At 34.9% G+C, this 17,415-nt stretch overlaps 1 protein-coding gene across 2 annotated transcripts in view; it reads right to left on the bottom strand.

Annotated features, from left to right (window-relative positions):
• Nucleotides 1-17,415, bottom strand: part of LOC131035831 (uncharacterized) — a 198,350-nt gene that overhangs the window by 71,480 nt on the left and 109,455 nt on the right. For both annotated transcript variants that reach the window (XR_009358328.1, XM_057967557.2), the window contains exons 11-12: nt 6,170-6,224; nt 5,887-6,011 (exon numbers count right to left, since the gene is read on the bottom strand). Coding sequence is in view for 1 of the 2 variants with exons in the window: in XM_057967557.2 (XP_057823540.2) it covers nt 5,887-6,011; nt 6,170-6,224 (180 nt within the window). In the remaining variant the exon portion in view is untranslated. The remainder of the gene's footprint in view (nt 1-5,886; nt 6,012-6,169; nt 6,225-17,415) is intronic.

The raw sequence follows: 17,415 nt of genomic DNA, 5'->3' as shown, positions 1-17,415 counted from the left end.
TTATTATGTGTAATCATGGAGTAAAATTGTGTTATCTTGTCAGTATGTTATGGGACATAGTCATTGGAAAGGTTCGTATATGCCTGGCAAGTGTAAGCAATTGTGTTCTATATGTTGCTCTTATTCCATGAAAGCTAACTTGGTTGTAGAATTTGAATTTTGAAGCTAGTTCTATGCGATAAAGTTTTATGAAAAGATGGATTGGTAAAGGAAATCGATCGATGGCATGTTTTCTTGTCATATTAGTAGATGAGTATGGTAATTGTTGGTTACCTCTTTTTATGCTTTAATTTGGTATGATGAAAGGGAGAAAATTCTTGTTCTCTGCTATGATTATAGATAGTTCTTAGAATATTTTAAGAAAAGTATGGATTTAGATGTATCTTGCCAATGGATAATGGCATTCATAGAGGATTTAGCAATAATGTTTCATTTATTTGTGGAAAGATTCCTATGTGCAATTTAATATTTGTTGAATGAGTTTCAGGGCTAATGCGTGCGACATGTTCTTCATCTAGCCTTACGACTTCCAGGAGTAAGTCAGAACCTAGGAGGGTAGAATGTAGTACCCCTGCCCTAATCAGATTCTAATTTCGGTTTGACCTTGGTTAGTTTATCATGTTATAATGTTATAGTCAGATGTTTTGATTATTGTGCGTACCGGTTAATGTGGTTTTCGCATCAATTTGTATGTAAGCTTATTAGTTCTCTTGATTCGTGTTATTAATCTCGGGCTAACACTTTTATTAAATATATATATGTATGCATGTGTGATTCATGGTTGCAGGAGATTGCAGGTACAGTACCGCATGGGTGCGAGGTTCGTCTCCACCTGGATTCGCAGGTTTGAGTGTTCCTCATTGGCCCTTAGAAATTGGATTAGGTGGTCGTGAGACCTTCGTTTGACCTTAGTCGTGCTCAAGTGAGCGTTGTCAGTCGTCCGTCGATATCCCCTTTGATGGGGTATACAGGTCGTCTGTCTGTTTGTCTTTCTTGGGTTGCGTGTTTTGTGTGTGGTTAAATTGGGTAATTAATCCTTAATGTTTAAATTGATTTAATGTGTGTTTACGCATTAGTAATTAAGGGACTAAATTAAATAGGTTCCCTTTATGCGATTAATCGTTAATTGGAATTGCTCAATTCAAGTTGGTAGCAAGTTCGATTAAATGGTTAATTTTAAATGATAAATTTATTCTGTTTATGCTTTTGGAAAGGAAAGATTTTAATTTATTTGAAATAGAATTAATTTAATTTCTTTGCCCTTTTAAAAAATAAAAATAAATAAAAATAAAAATAAAATAGAGTTAAAACTATTGCCTTAATTACTTTTAGAAAAATTAATTAAATGTCATGAGAAAAGAGAAATAAAAAAAATGATTTTTACAAATAACTTTCCCATTTACTTTTTGGAAATTAGAAAAATAATTTCTTTAATTATTAAATATTATGATTTATTAGAAAACATTTTTCAACCTAAAAGTTTAGGTTGAATATTTTTCTATACTATGCCTGTGAGTTCACGGGAAAGAAAAAAATGCATATTTTTGGAGAAATTTTTGGAGGCTAGATTGGAAACCAGAACTGGAGCTTGGAGGTTTGATTCAGATAGTTTGTAAAGTATTCATCCAAGATTGCTATCACAGGTTGGGTGTTTTTTTCACTCTTCTTTTTGTTTGAAAATTTTAAATTTAGCTTTGGAAAATACCTCTGTGTGTGTGTTGATTTTTATGAAAGATCTTTGTTTGGGGAGTTTTAAAATTTGTTTAAATTTGAGAAATTGAATAAATTTTGGTTGGTTATAATCTTCCTGAATTAGTTTGTCAAAATGCGAAGAGGATTGATTTTAGATTAGAAAATTTGATTCTTCCTGTGTATTTTTGTGTTCTTCCTATGTATGGAGAAAATTAGAGAATTTTTGTTTAATAAATTTCCCTTAAGGCTTTGTGAAAGAAAGATTTAGGAAACTTTATGTTTACCTCAAATCTTTGTTCTGTCAAAGACATTCTTTTTGGTTCCTAGTAAAAATTCTTTTTTTCAGAAAATAATTTTTATGGATGGTTGTAGTTTATTAAACATTTTTATTTAAACAAAAATAAATGTCTGTGATTTTATTAAACTCTATTTTCTCAGAGTGCTGGGAAAAGAGATTTTTTTTTTATAATCTCTGGGAAAAAAGATTTTTATAATCTTTGATTAAAAAATTTTAAAAAATTAATAGTTAATTGATAAAAGTTTATTAACTCAAAAAATTTCTGAGTATTCTCATGTCCCTGGAAATGCATTTGTTTTAAAAAAAAAAAAAAAAACTATTTAATGCCCAAAAAAAAATAATATAAAAATATTATTAAAAAAAAACATGTAAATAAAGTTTTTTTTGTTATATATATATATATATATATATATATATATATATATATATATATATATATATATATATATATATATATATATATATATATAATGTGGTTTTAATTAATATTTAGTTTAATGAATATTAATTAATAAATGTTGTTATTAATATTGTTTAGTGAATATAATATTATATATATATATTTATATATTCTTTCATTAGAGGATATGTATTTATATTTATTAGTGGATTACATAATATATTATTTGGGAACTTCGAAATTATATAATATATTATGTTAATTGGGGAATTTCAAAATGGAAAAATGGAAAACAATTAGATATAGTTGGAAATGAAATTATATATATATATATATCTGTGTGTGTGTGTAAAATGTAAATTGGGTTTAATCATAGAAATTATATGATTAAATTTGATTGATTACAATCGTGAATTTTTTTGTGAAAATGGAGATTATATTTACGTTTAGTCGATATGACTTTTATTTAAAAGGGATTATTTTGATTTAAGTATCGAATTTAGTTTTCACATGTATTTTAAATATTATTTTCATTAACTTGAAATTCGAACTTAAATAATGTTTGTGATAACCAAATTGGTATTAATTGAAATGAATTTATCATTGTCTTTAAATGATGGTTTATTTGAACGTATGTTTACTTAGATTGTCTTCATGTGTTATTCCATATTGTGGTGTTCTTTTAATGAAAAAGTCAATTATTGAAAACTGCAAGTAGAGGATATTAGTGTTTAATTATATTTTGAGTGAATGCTATGATTCCTTAATATGGATGAAATTTAGAGTACAAGTAGATTTGTTTGAGTGTTTACCTGATTGGTGAAATTTTGATGTTGATTTGGTTAGTCATTCTCGTGTCATGATGGAATGTTGTTGAATGTAAGTTATTGTGCAAGTTGAATTGGTTAAGTGTTGGTTGTGATTGTTCTTGCCTTATAGCGGTTTTGGTCTTGTTTTGTGGATAGACCAGTTGTTCATTTCACACCTCCAATTGGTCAATCTTGGTAGAGGGTTTGTTTTATCATGTTGTTATTCAGTTTTATTTTTGAACTCCATTTACTTGACCTTGTGTTTTCCTTGGTTTAGGAGTTTGTTTGAGTATAGTCTAGTGTCATTTGGGAAAGTGGCTTTCGATTGGGGGCCGCACCCAAAGTGGTTGATGGGTAACCCATCGAAAGTGTGTCTAAATAAGTGATAATCTAATAGCATATTAGAGAGTTAGTTAATGAATCACTAAGTAAGATAATTGTGCCTCACGCATGGGATGAGTGCTAGCACAGACTCAGCATGCAGTGAGAAGGCCTGAAATGGCAAACCATCAACTTTGTCTTCACGAAAGGTTGTGTTGGGTCCACATGAGGCTTGGATGGGCTGGAGGTTCGGAATAGGTTGTCAGGGTAAACCAGTGGATGGGGCCGGAATCTATGAAGACCTGCCACGGTAACCATACCAGGTTATCTGATGACACTTGTCCCTTATGTTCGCTAGTGTGTTGTTTTGTTGTCTTGATAGGAGCATTGTTGAGTCCCCCTGATGTTTATGCCCTCTTGAGAACCTGATATCATGTTAGACCTTGGGTTGCGAAGATTTAGTTTCATTGATCCTCCAGTTGATCTTTTGTAATTGCTTCTTATTATGTTCAGTTGGATCCTTTCCTATTGAGGGATCATTCATGTATTTATTTGACCAATGGGGTCGTATGTATTATTGGTTATGTTCACCTTGATGGCAGGATTGTAAATGATGTGAACCTTATAATTCTTCTCTATTATTTAATTATCAGAGGGGTCTTGCAGTTGAGCAGACCCGGAGATGTAGCCCACTAAGGGTGAACTCCGAGATCATTTCGGTGTTATGTGGTGTTTTTACATTTTTATGTTTTCTTTTATTTCGGCATGTATGGATGCTTTATGTTAAAATGTATAATGGGGATTAGATGAAGATAATCATAAATGCATGTATGTAGTCATTTTATTTAATGCAGTAATTAGGATCATCAGAGAATGTAGATTTGATTAATGAAATATATTCAGTTATTGATAGCGCAATTAAGTAGGCATGGGAAGTATTCATTAGTTTATTATGAAGCTAAAGTACGATATGAAATTAGATGCATGGCATATGTTTAATGTAAGATTGAACGTAATGTTTGGTTAAATTTTATTGGATGAACTTAATCATGTCACCTATACTTTTAACCTCAATGGATGAACCTTATCATGTGATCTATATTTTTATCTTACCGAAATAAATTATCCTTGTTTAAGTATAATCTTGTCATTAAGTTAGTCAACTTAATTGGATTAATTAACGTGAGTTGAGTTAAATGTTGAATTAAGTAATCACGTTGGGAAACTCTTTAGGTGTTATTTAGTCTTCCGCTGTAGTATATGAACTTATGATAACTCGTTGTACCATTGTGTTGTGTTTAATTTTTTTTTTTTAATTATTTGCACTCTATTCTTGTGTTTTAGCCTAAGTTACCAGTTCTTCCCCTTTTGGCCTAGGTCCGGGTCCTGGTTCTTGCCCGGTCCTGGTTCTCCCCGGGTTCTCCCTAGGTTCCTCCCGGGTCCTTCCCAGGTGGTCGGGTTCCCTGTGGGTCTTGCGTCGCAGGATCCACAGGGAACCCGACCACCTGGGAAGGACCCGAGTGGAACCCAGGGAGAACCCAGGAGGACCTGCGTGAACCCAGGCCTGTGGGTTCCCAAAAACGGGGCCCACAGGTCAAAAAAACAATAAAAAAAGACTTTTTAAAATAGTTTTATTATAATAAAACTCTAATTTGCCCCTTTATGACTTTTTAAAAAAGACTTGAAACTTGAATATTATCTTTTTTGCAAATTATGAATATTATATTAGACTTTAGTTATTAGTTTACTGATTACATTTGCGATATATGAATATTTATTGGCATTGGCAATTATGGATTTATGATTTATCATTTATGTATGGAAAGTCACATTGTATATTTTATTTTTGTATGGATTGTATATATTGAACATATATATAATATATGTGTATATATATATGTGTGTACGGACGAACCCGTACCCGTACCCGTACCCAAGATTTTTTTTTTTTTGCCAAATCCGCGAATCCGTACCCGAATCCGAACCCGAACCGGTAACTTAGGTTTTATCTTAATCCCTTCAGGGTTTCCTAGCAAGGCATTACAGATCACATAAAATCAAGGATGTTTATTTAGGAATAGGGCAAGACAACTAACTTTGAACTAATCCGCATTCAAGAATTAAAGATTGTTTACTTTTTGTTATACATTTGATATATTCATTCCCTGCTTTACTTTTTCTTCAACACCACTAAGAATACAAAAGGACTCAACTCGCATAATACATAGTCTCAAGTATCCTTCTTGCCTGCTATAATAATTAGTTCTTAATAAAATGCCAGATAAAGGGCTCTAATGCAAGGAATCTAATCAAATAATCTATGTGTTGATCCACTAAAATTTCCTAAGAAAAGTAAAACTTCACACCTTGAGGGACATATCAAAGACATTCTTGTTCGTCCCTCAGCTCCTGCACAAGGACCCATGTCTATCAAGTCCCCCCGCCTGTGTGATAAAGCCTCCATAACAATTCCAACATGTTCTTCATCCACCTGAATTTTTTTAAGTGTATAATTAGCATACAGAAAAAGTCCAGGTATGCCTTTTACTAATGTTCTATTTCCATCTAAAAATAGTTGAAGAAAGCATGAATGACAAGTTCAATTTTCAATTACAGACGACATAAATGTTCGGAGTGAAAATACCAAACCTCAATGGTGACTTCCTCCAAAGGCTCAAGCTTTTCTCCATTCTCAATTTTGTACCTGAAACAAAAATTAGAAAAACAATCATGAGACACTTGAAAATAATCTTAACATTTGAAATCAAAAGGATTTCACACAAATAAACTTAAAAACAGCTTTACTAATGAGAAGTTAAAAGAAATGCATATTCCAATTATAAGGAGTTATTGTGCTTTGACTGTTTGTAACAAGTCTGGTCAAGATATTCCTCATCAAAAACCTCAAGTCATAATAGTTAACAGATGTTGATCACATTCTCATAGATGACAATAACACCTCATCTATCCTGTTTAAAATCCTGGCTCAATTTTCATATGAAGAAAAATACAGACTAGCAATGTTGAGAAGTAGCATAAAACGTCATCTTAGGTCTACAGAATTCAGCCTTGGGAATAGAATCATAGTAGTTTTCTGATAATATGAAAAGATCTATTAATCTGAAATTTGTTTCTGTAAATCGATATTATCCTAGAAGAATCTGATAGGCTCCAACCTTACAGAAAAATATTTCACATACACAAAAAATAAATAACGATATTGCTACAGTAATCTCTAAAATGTACAAAAGTATTATCAACCATACAAATGAACTCGAAGCAAGAGGTAAGATATGGAATTCTACAAGGCTATTCCCTTCATCCCAAACATTATGTAAGATTTAAGGTGCACCTGTAGGTGGGCCTTTAGAAGAGAGTCTTGCATACCAAATACTTGGAGAATCACAAATAATGGAATTGTTAGCATATGACTTCTATTATCATAAACCTCTGTAATCTCTCAGACTTTGCTGACTCCAAAGCCAATAGGCTATGCACAAATGTTAGACTTATAGAGAATATCAGTCACCTCACTGGGCATGACACAAGTATCATTTGCTGGCAATGCTTAAAATACTGCAATTGAAAACACCATCTCTAGAGAGGTGTTCAAAAAGCTTAGATGTTATTAAGATGAAGTCGTGCAGCTAACTGCATGAAATAGTTTAACCATATTTGATTAGCTTCTGGTGTCCCAAGCTCAAGAGAAAACTTAGGGAGTTTATATGTATCAGACACGTGATTTCTCCAGCACGCTACATTTGAGAACACGCTGTAAAAGTAACTATACAAGTTAAATCCAAGGTTGCACGGGTACGGGGGTACTTGGAGACGTTGGAGACTGGTGCTGGTACTGGTACGACTATTTTTTCAGGTACGGGGGTACTTGGAGACTTTGGAGACTGGTGCTGGTACTGGTACGACTATTTTTTCAGAATAGGAGACGTGGGTACTTGGAGATGCCAATTTCTTTTAAATATAATTTAATAATTTATAGAAATTCTGAAAATATAATGACATTGAACATTAAATATAATGACATTAAATATAATATAATAATTTAGTAATGGCTGTTGCAACGTTTTAAGAAATCCTTGTGACCTGCATTTGTTTTGAGCATTGTTTTTCTTCCGTTTGTACTACATTTTGATTATTTTGTTGTCCGTGTTTTTTTTTTTAAACATTTTAAGGTTTCCTTTTTTTTTGTTTGGCTTGGAGACGGTGGGAGATGGGTGGATACGTTAGCGGGAAGTCTCCTCTGTATGGAGACGTTTCCAACCAAATTTCCAGTGCGGGATACGCGTCCGAGTCTCCGGTACGAGTGCCCAGGGGCTGGGTACGAGTACCCATGCAACCTTGGTTAAATCACATACAATTACACCCGAAGTTTGATTATGAATATAATCTGGTCTGATTTTTGACAAAGTTCAAGAATTATATATATGATCTTGGTCAATATTACAAACACTCAGAGCTGTCTTTCATATCTGAATTACTGAAATCAGCAGACTCATAGTTTTTCTTGCTTAAACTAGCTCATTCAAAAAAAAAAGCATCTAAGAATACTAGGACCTTAACCACATAGACCAATCTATACGCAGCAATAACCAAAAGAAAACACACCCATTTGTTGTACCCATACAAAATATTTCATATAGTGTCAATTTTTTAGTTAAATGAAAATCATTCCTTGCTTAGTGAATCATTGTTGGATCCTTGCTTATCATGGCTCTGAGTGTCATATTTTTGAGTTCTAATCATTGTCTTTGCAAAGTCCACATAAGGAGCTTTCCAACTCAATAGAAGAGGCAAAGGTAAGGGCTTGGACATGAAAGAGGAAAAACAAAATTGACTAAGGCATGAAGATGGGACATCCAGATCCTTAGAGCACATGTCATGTCCCAGTCATGACACTCACTCAATTTTAACTATTTTGAGAAATTGTCTTACAGCGTAAGACCTCAGAATTTCCAGGTGTGACATCTATAGATTGGCAGAAAATCGGACAAGCAGAAGACAATTACATATAATAATCGATGCTAATATGCAGCAGTTTCATTAATAACAAAATATAGTTTAAATGGTGAAAGGAAGGGGCTAATCAATTAGTTAAGAGGAGGCAACAATTAGCAGAGGACATTACCTTAATAACTCATGACATCCATAAGGAAGGGATGTTACTCATAGGCTACCACGGGAGATATAAAAGATCAATCCAGCACTCAAGGGAGACACGCAAAAGAAACTAAAAAGAACAAACTTGCATCAGAATTACATCAGCATTACAGGCAGGCTGCCTGTTGTGACCTTTTCACACATCACCCCATTTCAAATGGGGACCCCCTCTTTCTTGCCAGTAGCTTTTAGCTCTCGGGCAGTCTAGCAGTAGGTGGGTCTCTCTTTAGGTTAGAATGAAGTCAGTAGGGCTCTCAATGCTTAGTTGATGAATGAGTCGTGATGATCATTTCATTTGATCATCACAATGCAGCCTTCAGGTCAAGACAAGATATGAGTTAAAGTGTGAAAAGTGGTCAAGTGAGATGAGATGTTTGATGAGAAACAATCAAGGCCCAAGCAATGATGAATAATGTTGATGAAGTTGATGTATTGAGGGAAGATTAGGATGCCATGAAAGCTGATTGAACTAAGGATGAGAATGTCCTGACACCCTCAAAAGTCCAGCCATCCTTAGCATCTTGTCTTGACACCCTCAAATCCACAACCAGCAAAGTAGATGATGTTTTGCTTTCGAATTGCTAGGATCAACACTTCATGGAGATCAAGTGCTTCGAAAAGTTTTTAAATTGCCTTGGTGGATCAAGATGAAAACGTTTTAAATCTTGGTGTTGAAGGTAAACATGCGACTCAAGGTTTTGTCCGCATGCATCAAAAAGGTCTGGCCACAGTGTGTCTTTGCCACTTCCGAAGCCCGGCCACCTTAAGCAAAATGTCTTCACCAATCCAGATTCCTGACCATTCACACACTACATGGTGGCACCCCTAAAATCCCTCATCACTACTCACACTTCATGTTCGTGCCTATCCAAAACCCACCACCATTCTCTTCATGTCCCTGACCATTCAAAAACCCCGGCCACTTCATGGCCACACACCTTCAAAACCCCAACAAGGCATGAGGTAAACTAACATGAGTTTGGCACCGAATAGAGAGAAAGAAGTCGGCCTTTGAAACTAGCCATTTCAATTCAAATTCTAAAAACAAACAAATACAAGTTGGCCTTTCACATTGGAAATAAAAATTGCAAAGAATTATATCAAGAGGCATCAAATACAAGTCGGCCTCATTGGGATTAGAAAGATCAAGAGGCACATCCTATTAGAATGCTGCCTATATATGATGGTTGATCATTTCATTTGATCAAACCATCAGAAAACAATTTGCCTCCTCCTCTTAGCAGCGATCTTCCTCATAAATAGCAATTTTCTTCCAAAGGGAAGCGAATTTGATCTACAGTCAAGGCAAAGACGAACAAATTCCCTCCATGAGCACAGAGATTTCTTTCAAGAACAGCGAATTTCCTTCCCAAAGCAGCAATCTTCAGTATTGAAACAGCAATCTGGAACTATCATTAAGAATTATTAGCAAGGATAAGGCCTGAATTTAGCGAATTTTGCCCTGTCTATCAACATTCCAATGAATTTTGCAAACTTGAAGACAGATTTTAAACATCAAGCATTGTTTTAGACAGTCATTAATAATTAAATCAGACTTGATTTTGTATTTCATCAAAATCAGGTCTAACATTAGGTAGAACAGCCCTTGATCAGTATTGTAGAAAGGTTCTTAATTCTGATTTTCTTGAACAGTATTGTATTTCAAACTCTTGATCACTGATTTTGCTCTTAAACTGAAAGTCATATCATCTTGTGCTCATATTTCAAGTAAAATCTGAGTTTTTAAAAGAAGTTAGGGCTTGAGATTAGAACTAGGGTTTTGCAATTTGAAAAAAAATTCATTCACTTCCAAGCTTTTAAAGGAAAAAATGTTATCCTAGTTGACGAATTTCAATCTTGCACTCATTAATGTCCTATCAAAATCCTAACTTAGGCAGTTCCTGCAGGTAGAGCATTGCAGCCCCAAGAGTGGGAACAATTCCAAGGCCGACTCTCATTAAGGAAGACTCAAAAGGGGTGCTACCTGAATCAAAGATCACATCACTATGGGTGAATGTTGGAGATACCAACCTGGGCAAGATTGTTAGGAGAAGGTTTCAAGGACACTCCTACAAGAGCAAGTCCTCTGGAGTGTCGAAGAAGATGATTGAGAGTGGAATTGTGCAAGCAGCTGAATTTGCCCCAGCCATAAAGTGCAACGAGCTAATAGTTGAATGTGCCAACTGCCAAGCACTACAATGCCAGCACAAGACAAATAGTAGCACCTGATGGCAAGGTCCTAGCATTCCTATCTAAAACCGCCATCAGCGAAGCATTCAACATACCTGAGCATGAAAACATGGTATATAAGTACAAGTAAGGAGAACAAACAATCTTTGAAGACGATCCCAACAAATGCTTGGGCATCATCAATAAGTATTGGCTGTCCAAGGCTAGGCCTACCCTCGTCAAGGTACCTAACAGGCTTCATCGGGTTGACTTCAAGGAAGAGTTTAGTGACTTGATCACCTTGCTCAACCGGATCATGGGAAGCCCTCAAGGCTCCTCGTTTGAGAATTGGATGTTTTATTACATGGAAGCAGTAACAACAAAAAGAGAGAAAGTCAATTGGGAGAAGATCATAAGCAATAACATTGACCTACACTTGAGAAGACTAGAGTGCACCAAACAGTTCTACATAAACTCTTATGTCATTTACTCACTTGCAAGAGCTTATGAATACAAAGGGCTGACGTACAGAGGCCCAATTGGAAACGGACAAGGAGAGATAAGAGTGTGTGAATGCTACACACAACTGCACTTCCACAACACAGCACATTTCCGAAGGGTAACCGATGCCTTCTCCATGCACATTGTTAGAGCGTTGCAAGGCGGTATCCATTAGAGGCTATTCCTGTAGGTGAAGGAATCAATGAAGAAATATGGGGCTTGGTTCATTAAAGAATCAATATCCCAAGTTCACCTACATACTTGAGTTCAAGGATGTTCTTGTCCACCATACAAGCTTCCACCTTACCCTACGGACAAGATACTACTATTGGAGCTCGTAAGACAATTGGTCACCTATGATAAGATTCAGAAGAAGAGGCATAAAGCTGGAATTTCCTTTCCTATCTTAGTTGGACAATCAATAGAAGTGTGTCCATCCATTCAGGCAGCCTAGAAGTCAAAGGAAAAGATGAAATTATATCCCCTTGTTGATTACACCTCACGAACCAGTTTCAATCCATATGGCAATATGAGGAAGATCAAGGGAAGCAAACACAAGAACCAATCACATATAGAAGATTATTGGATGAATGCCAAGGATGATCTTGAGATTAGAAAGAAAATGTTCTCCAAGCTGCCAATCGACATCATCAGGATGTGTAGAGTGTTCCCCATCCCCGATCAAGTCCGAGATGATGGAAGGCGCCTCCAACATGCTTATGAACAAGAAAAGGACAGATAAAGGGAAGCAGCCTCAAGTACAAGATCCTCCAGCAGTGCAAGAACAAGTTGCAAACAACAAGGCCTTGGAAGATGTATATGTAGAGATCATGGATGAAGATGATAATGAGGACACAATTTTTCCACCCTAGGTAGAGCAGCAATTCAAGGAGTTACAAGTAGAGGAGGAGCGATCTACTATCTCGGCATGGCTCAAGGAAAGAATGAATAAGGAAGTGATAGTAGCAAAGGAAGAGACAATAGAAACTTGGATAGGTTCTTAGATAGGATTGGTTAGACAATTGAAAAGAAGAAAACTACCAAGCTTTCCAAGATTACAAGAGATAATACGGGTTTTTCGAGAGATTTTTTGGGTTGGTCTCAGATTTTTTTGGGTGCCTTGTTTTTCGTGCCTCAAATTTTGTGCTAGCAAATTTGCCTTGGAATTTAAAAACAGTCTGCAATTTCTGCTAATTCTGTGGACGTCGGGAATTTTGTTGTCTTCTGGGCGTTTATGTTGTACATCCAACCTAGGGTTTCTGCCCCTATTTTTTTTGCCTTTTTTTCAAGAAAAAAAAATCGTCTATATTTTTCTGTTTTTTTTCAAAAAAAAATCAGAGGTATTTTTTTTTATTTTCTGCAAATTATTATTTTTTTCTGATTTTTTTCAGGAAAAATTTCAGGTTTTAAGTTTGCAGAAAATTTTAATTTCTGGGTTTTTTCCAAACCTCGAAATTTGCACCTTAGAACTCATGCCAGAATTCTCCTCTAGGGTTTCAGATATTTTTGTGCAGTTCTTCTATTTTGATTTTTGAATCAGATTCTTCTGTCTCATGCTTTCACTAGGTTGACCTTGTTCAACCTCCATTTTTGTGATGGCATCTTTGACCGACGTCATGTTGGAACATAGTCAAAAGTTCAACAACTGCCACAACACCTGGAAACAGTGCATGTTCACGATATCTAAATATCGTTACCTTTATCATATTGATTTAGGCCAAACCTCGTCTTACAGGTACCAGGGTTTTCACGATTTTTTCCTGAAAAAATTGTCTGTCGGTTTTTTGATTTTTTCCACAAAAAATCATGGGAGGGTTTTCACGATTTTTTCCTCAAAAATTGTTCGCAGGGTTTATAATTTTCCCTTAAAAATTATCTCATCTGTAATCCGCGATATTCGCGTAAGATTTTAATTATCTAGGTTTTACCTTTTTTTCCACAAAAACGATGATTTGTAACCTCAGATTCCTTGGTTTTTCGATTTTCTCCTCAAAATCGAATTCTCTTTTCGAGGGTTCCTATTTCAGGGTTTGATGATTTTTTCCTTAAAATCATGCTTTGTTGCAGTTAGTTTGGGTCGCACCTGCCAGGGTGAATATCTGCAACCGTCGTATCTTGCAGTCAGTTTTGGAGTTGATACTCTTCTGCAAAAGGGTTTGCCGATTTTCCTCAAAATCATGGTTTCAGGTTTCAATTTGGTTACCCAAAGTCAGGTTGGATGGATTCTGGTATTCTTGGTCATTAACACTTTTCAGATTCAGGGAGGGTCTCCACCACAACAGAGTGTTCTTTTCGTTTGTGATCAAAAGACCTGCAGTATCTTCTGTAGGGTAGTTAGTAGATAGAATGACCATTAAGGGAGGGTATTAGAATATTTAATTATATTTTAGTCACCTATATTTAGTTCCTTGTTTAATGGTCATTTAGCTTTTTAGTTAATTAGCTTTTAAGCTTTATTTAGCATTTAGCTTTTTCTTTTTAGTTAATTAGTGTTTAAGCTTAATTTAGCTTTTAGCTCTTTAATCTTTTACTTTAACATTATGTTCTAATTATAGAAAATCGTCTTGTAACCTCTATATATACGTGTATATCGTTCAATGTAATTATCCGATTATTGAATCATTCATTCAATTTATTTTTCATGTTTTACTATAGAACAGTTCTTATAAGATAATATAGGAATAATGATTATTATACTATTATCAGGATTCATCTCTCTATTATAATGATTATACTATTATCAGTATTTAATATAGTAATACTATTATAAATATTTCTCTATTCATTATAATTATTATGTTATTATTAATATAATTATTATATGACTGTTAGTAGTTATTTATTAATATCCTGCATAAGAATACTATCGGGCTCCCATAGATTAAGCAATGCATATTAAGCACATCCCATGCATACCACCAAAACAAGGATGTTACCGTCTACCACTTAATAATAATTCTGATCTGCTTTCTATCGATGGCTGTCTCAATTCTGAATTCTGCTCAGAACTGCAATTGCTGATCTTTCAAATCTAAATCAGATCTCAAATTGCTTGATCCTTATTGCCTACAAATTACTTGCTAAATCTTCCTGGCTTCTGTTTCCTGAATGCCCCCCAAACTTTCTTAAATAATGACAGTAGTAACAAATATTATATACAAACTTATTCTTCTTAAACTAATTAACTTAGGAGTTCTTTCTGATTATACTCTAATTTTATTTGTCTAACCAAACATTAATTATATGTACATTAATTATATTTATATATATACTGCGGTCTATATTAATATTACTAGATTGTTGTATTAGACCGCAGGTTGCTTATAGCAGAGATGTTCAAATCCAATTCCTTCCACATTATTATTTACGCACGACCTCCATACTTATATTCACCGTAATTCTTTCATCGACTATCAATGGCTTGATGCTAGTGTTGACTCCTCATTATTGAGTCGGCGGCTGGCTAATATCAATCCGTGATACTTGCAGTATGGTCTATAGGGAGTACGAAGCCTCCACGTGGGTTATTCCTTGCGGAGGTGGCACTTATTACTAGCTTCTCCCTTGTTATCCCTTGCTGAGGTTTTTCTCCCCCTTCCCCCATTTGCCGATTAACATACATGCCTTATACGAGGCCACGGGGAGGAGTCACCTACCAAGTGAAAGGAGGTGACCGTGGGGTCCTCATTGGATCGGGCCCCACTAAAGATTCTATATCAATTAAATATTTAATAAATATTGAATAATACTACTCAGCAATAAATATAATTATTTAATAATAACATTTATTAATAAATATAATTAATATTAATTAATTGATAATAATATTTATTAATAAATATAATTAAATAATTAGTTTTTAATGTAAATTTTATTTTAAATTTAAATAATTATTAAGTTATTTATTAATTAATAATTTAATAGTAATTTAATTGCTATATTTATATTACAGGACAACATGAAGATGTAAATTGTAATTTCACAATATGGGGGATATCACAGATTATTCAGTATAAAATTGGATCAAGTATGTATCGAACAAATGTGAGAAGAACGAATTAAAAAAATATATTATTAGTGTACAAAATTTTATGCCTCTGCCCGTATTTTCCTTCATGGTATCAAAGCAAGTTTATTTCCTATGCCTATTTTTTTTGTGACGAGGAGAAAATATATCGGCATTGATTTTGTTGAATATGAACTAAAGCCCACACTTTTATAATTGTCGTTTTCTCTTGTTTGATCGGGTTAGGCATTTTCATCTCAGTGACTCTACAAGCAGCCTTCCCTTGTTCAAGGGCTCAACAAAAGTATTTATGCTTGGTGGTTTTATATTATCCTTGGGCTAATTTAAGGAGGTGCAAAGGAGGTGTTGTTGACAAGCACGAGGCCTTCTTTAGCTTGGAGGACTAAAGGCCGCAGCCCTACCCTACGCAACGCCTACAACGTAGAGATCTCCTCTTCATCATTGTCCATTCGCACGACAGGGCTTCCCGATAAGGCACTCCTGCAGCTTGCTTTGCTCATTGTTCCACTCTATGACCACCCACATCCACAACCCCAAGCAAGACAACGAGGAGATCAACTCCCTTGCCCTCATCTCTACCTGTAAGACAAAGGCGACACTCAACATCTTTAAACTCATGCTCGCTTTGCACTCAACAGCTCTCTATTAGGCAGTCGACCTTCACCAGCTAGAGCAAAATCTTCTCTTGAACCCATAGGCACACATCAGTGTCTTATAGCTCAAGGATATTCTATGGTTTAGATAAGATTTTGATCTTCTTACATTCTGATGTCTTTGTTTTCTAATCTATAATTATTTAGCGAGTGAATTGTCAAATAGGAAAGCTTATGCTCTAAATAAGGTGGCCAAGTCATTGGTTACGAAGCAACTATGTCTTTGTGTCCCCCAGTTGAGTAGTGTTTCCAATTAGTTCAAGGTGTATCATTTAGTTTAGAATGTGCGTCAAGCTTGATTTGGGAAAATCTTTTATTTACTTATTATATAAATATCTTGTTAGTCAAAATCATATTGTAATATGTGCATTATCGATGGAATCCGACACCCTCAGTATTATTTTGACTAAGGGGGCGCTCGATATTAGTTATAAGGAGACACTATGTCATAGTCTAAAAATCAAGTTGTGTTAGTTTGAATAGGATCAAATGTTTTCTTTTAATGGAAAAAAATAGCATATTAATAGAAAAATTTAAAGGTTCAGAATTCCACACATGGCAAATCAAATTAAGTTGATCCTTATTGAAAAGGATCTATGGAATGTGGTATGTGGAACATCAACAAACCAATTGATCTTGATGAAAGCGCAAAGTGGACTATGAAGGATCGAAGAGCAATAGCTTTGATTGGTCTTGCACTTTCAGATGCACACCGTCATCACATTGACTTATCAAAGACCTCAAATGAAGTATGGGCTAATTTGAATGCTTTGTTTGGATCAAAAGGATTGAGTGCAAAAATGGGCCTAAAGCAGAAATTGTTTGGGCTGAAAATGGAGGGTGACAACATTGTTCAACATAGCAGTAAGTTTCGCTCCCTATTGAATCAATTAACTCAAATAGATGCTGAAGTAGCTAATGATGATTCAAAGGCTATTTTGTTTAGCATGCCTCCTAGTTATAGCAACATTGTTTTCACTTTAAACGAAGTAGATGCTACCCCGGGAGAAATAATCTCCACTCTAATAGACGAAGGAACTAAGAAAATTGAATCAACTATAGAAGAAACTGCAATGTATGGAAACAATATACGTAGCCATTTCTCCAAATCTAGTTCTTCTGCATCAAAGGAAAATCGTTTCTTCAAGAATAGAATTTTGTGCTACTATTGCAAGAAGAAGGGACACATTGTTATGAATTGCACTCAACGAGCCAAGGATCTCCTTGATGAAAAGCTAAATATAGATAAGGCATTGGCTACAAATGATGATGAAGAGTGCCTTCATGGGGTGGCTACTAAAGACCCTCCACATGAAGACAGTGAGGAGGAATATATTCTCTAAATCAATTCAACTGGGGGATGGAGGCAT

This window comes from Cryptomeria japonica, chromosome 7, assembly GCF_030272615.1.
Source record: "Cryptomeria japonica chromosome 7, Sugi_1.0, whole genome shotgun sequence".
Classification (NCBI taxonomy): Eukaryota; Viridiplantae; Streptophyta; class Pinopsida; order Cupressales; family Cupressaceae; genus Cryptomeria; species Cryptomeria japonica.
Note: the sequence above shows the minus strand (reverse complement) of the source record. Positions and strands in the feature narration are given on the sequence as shown.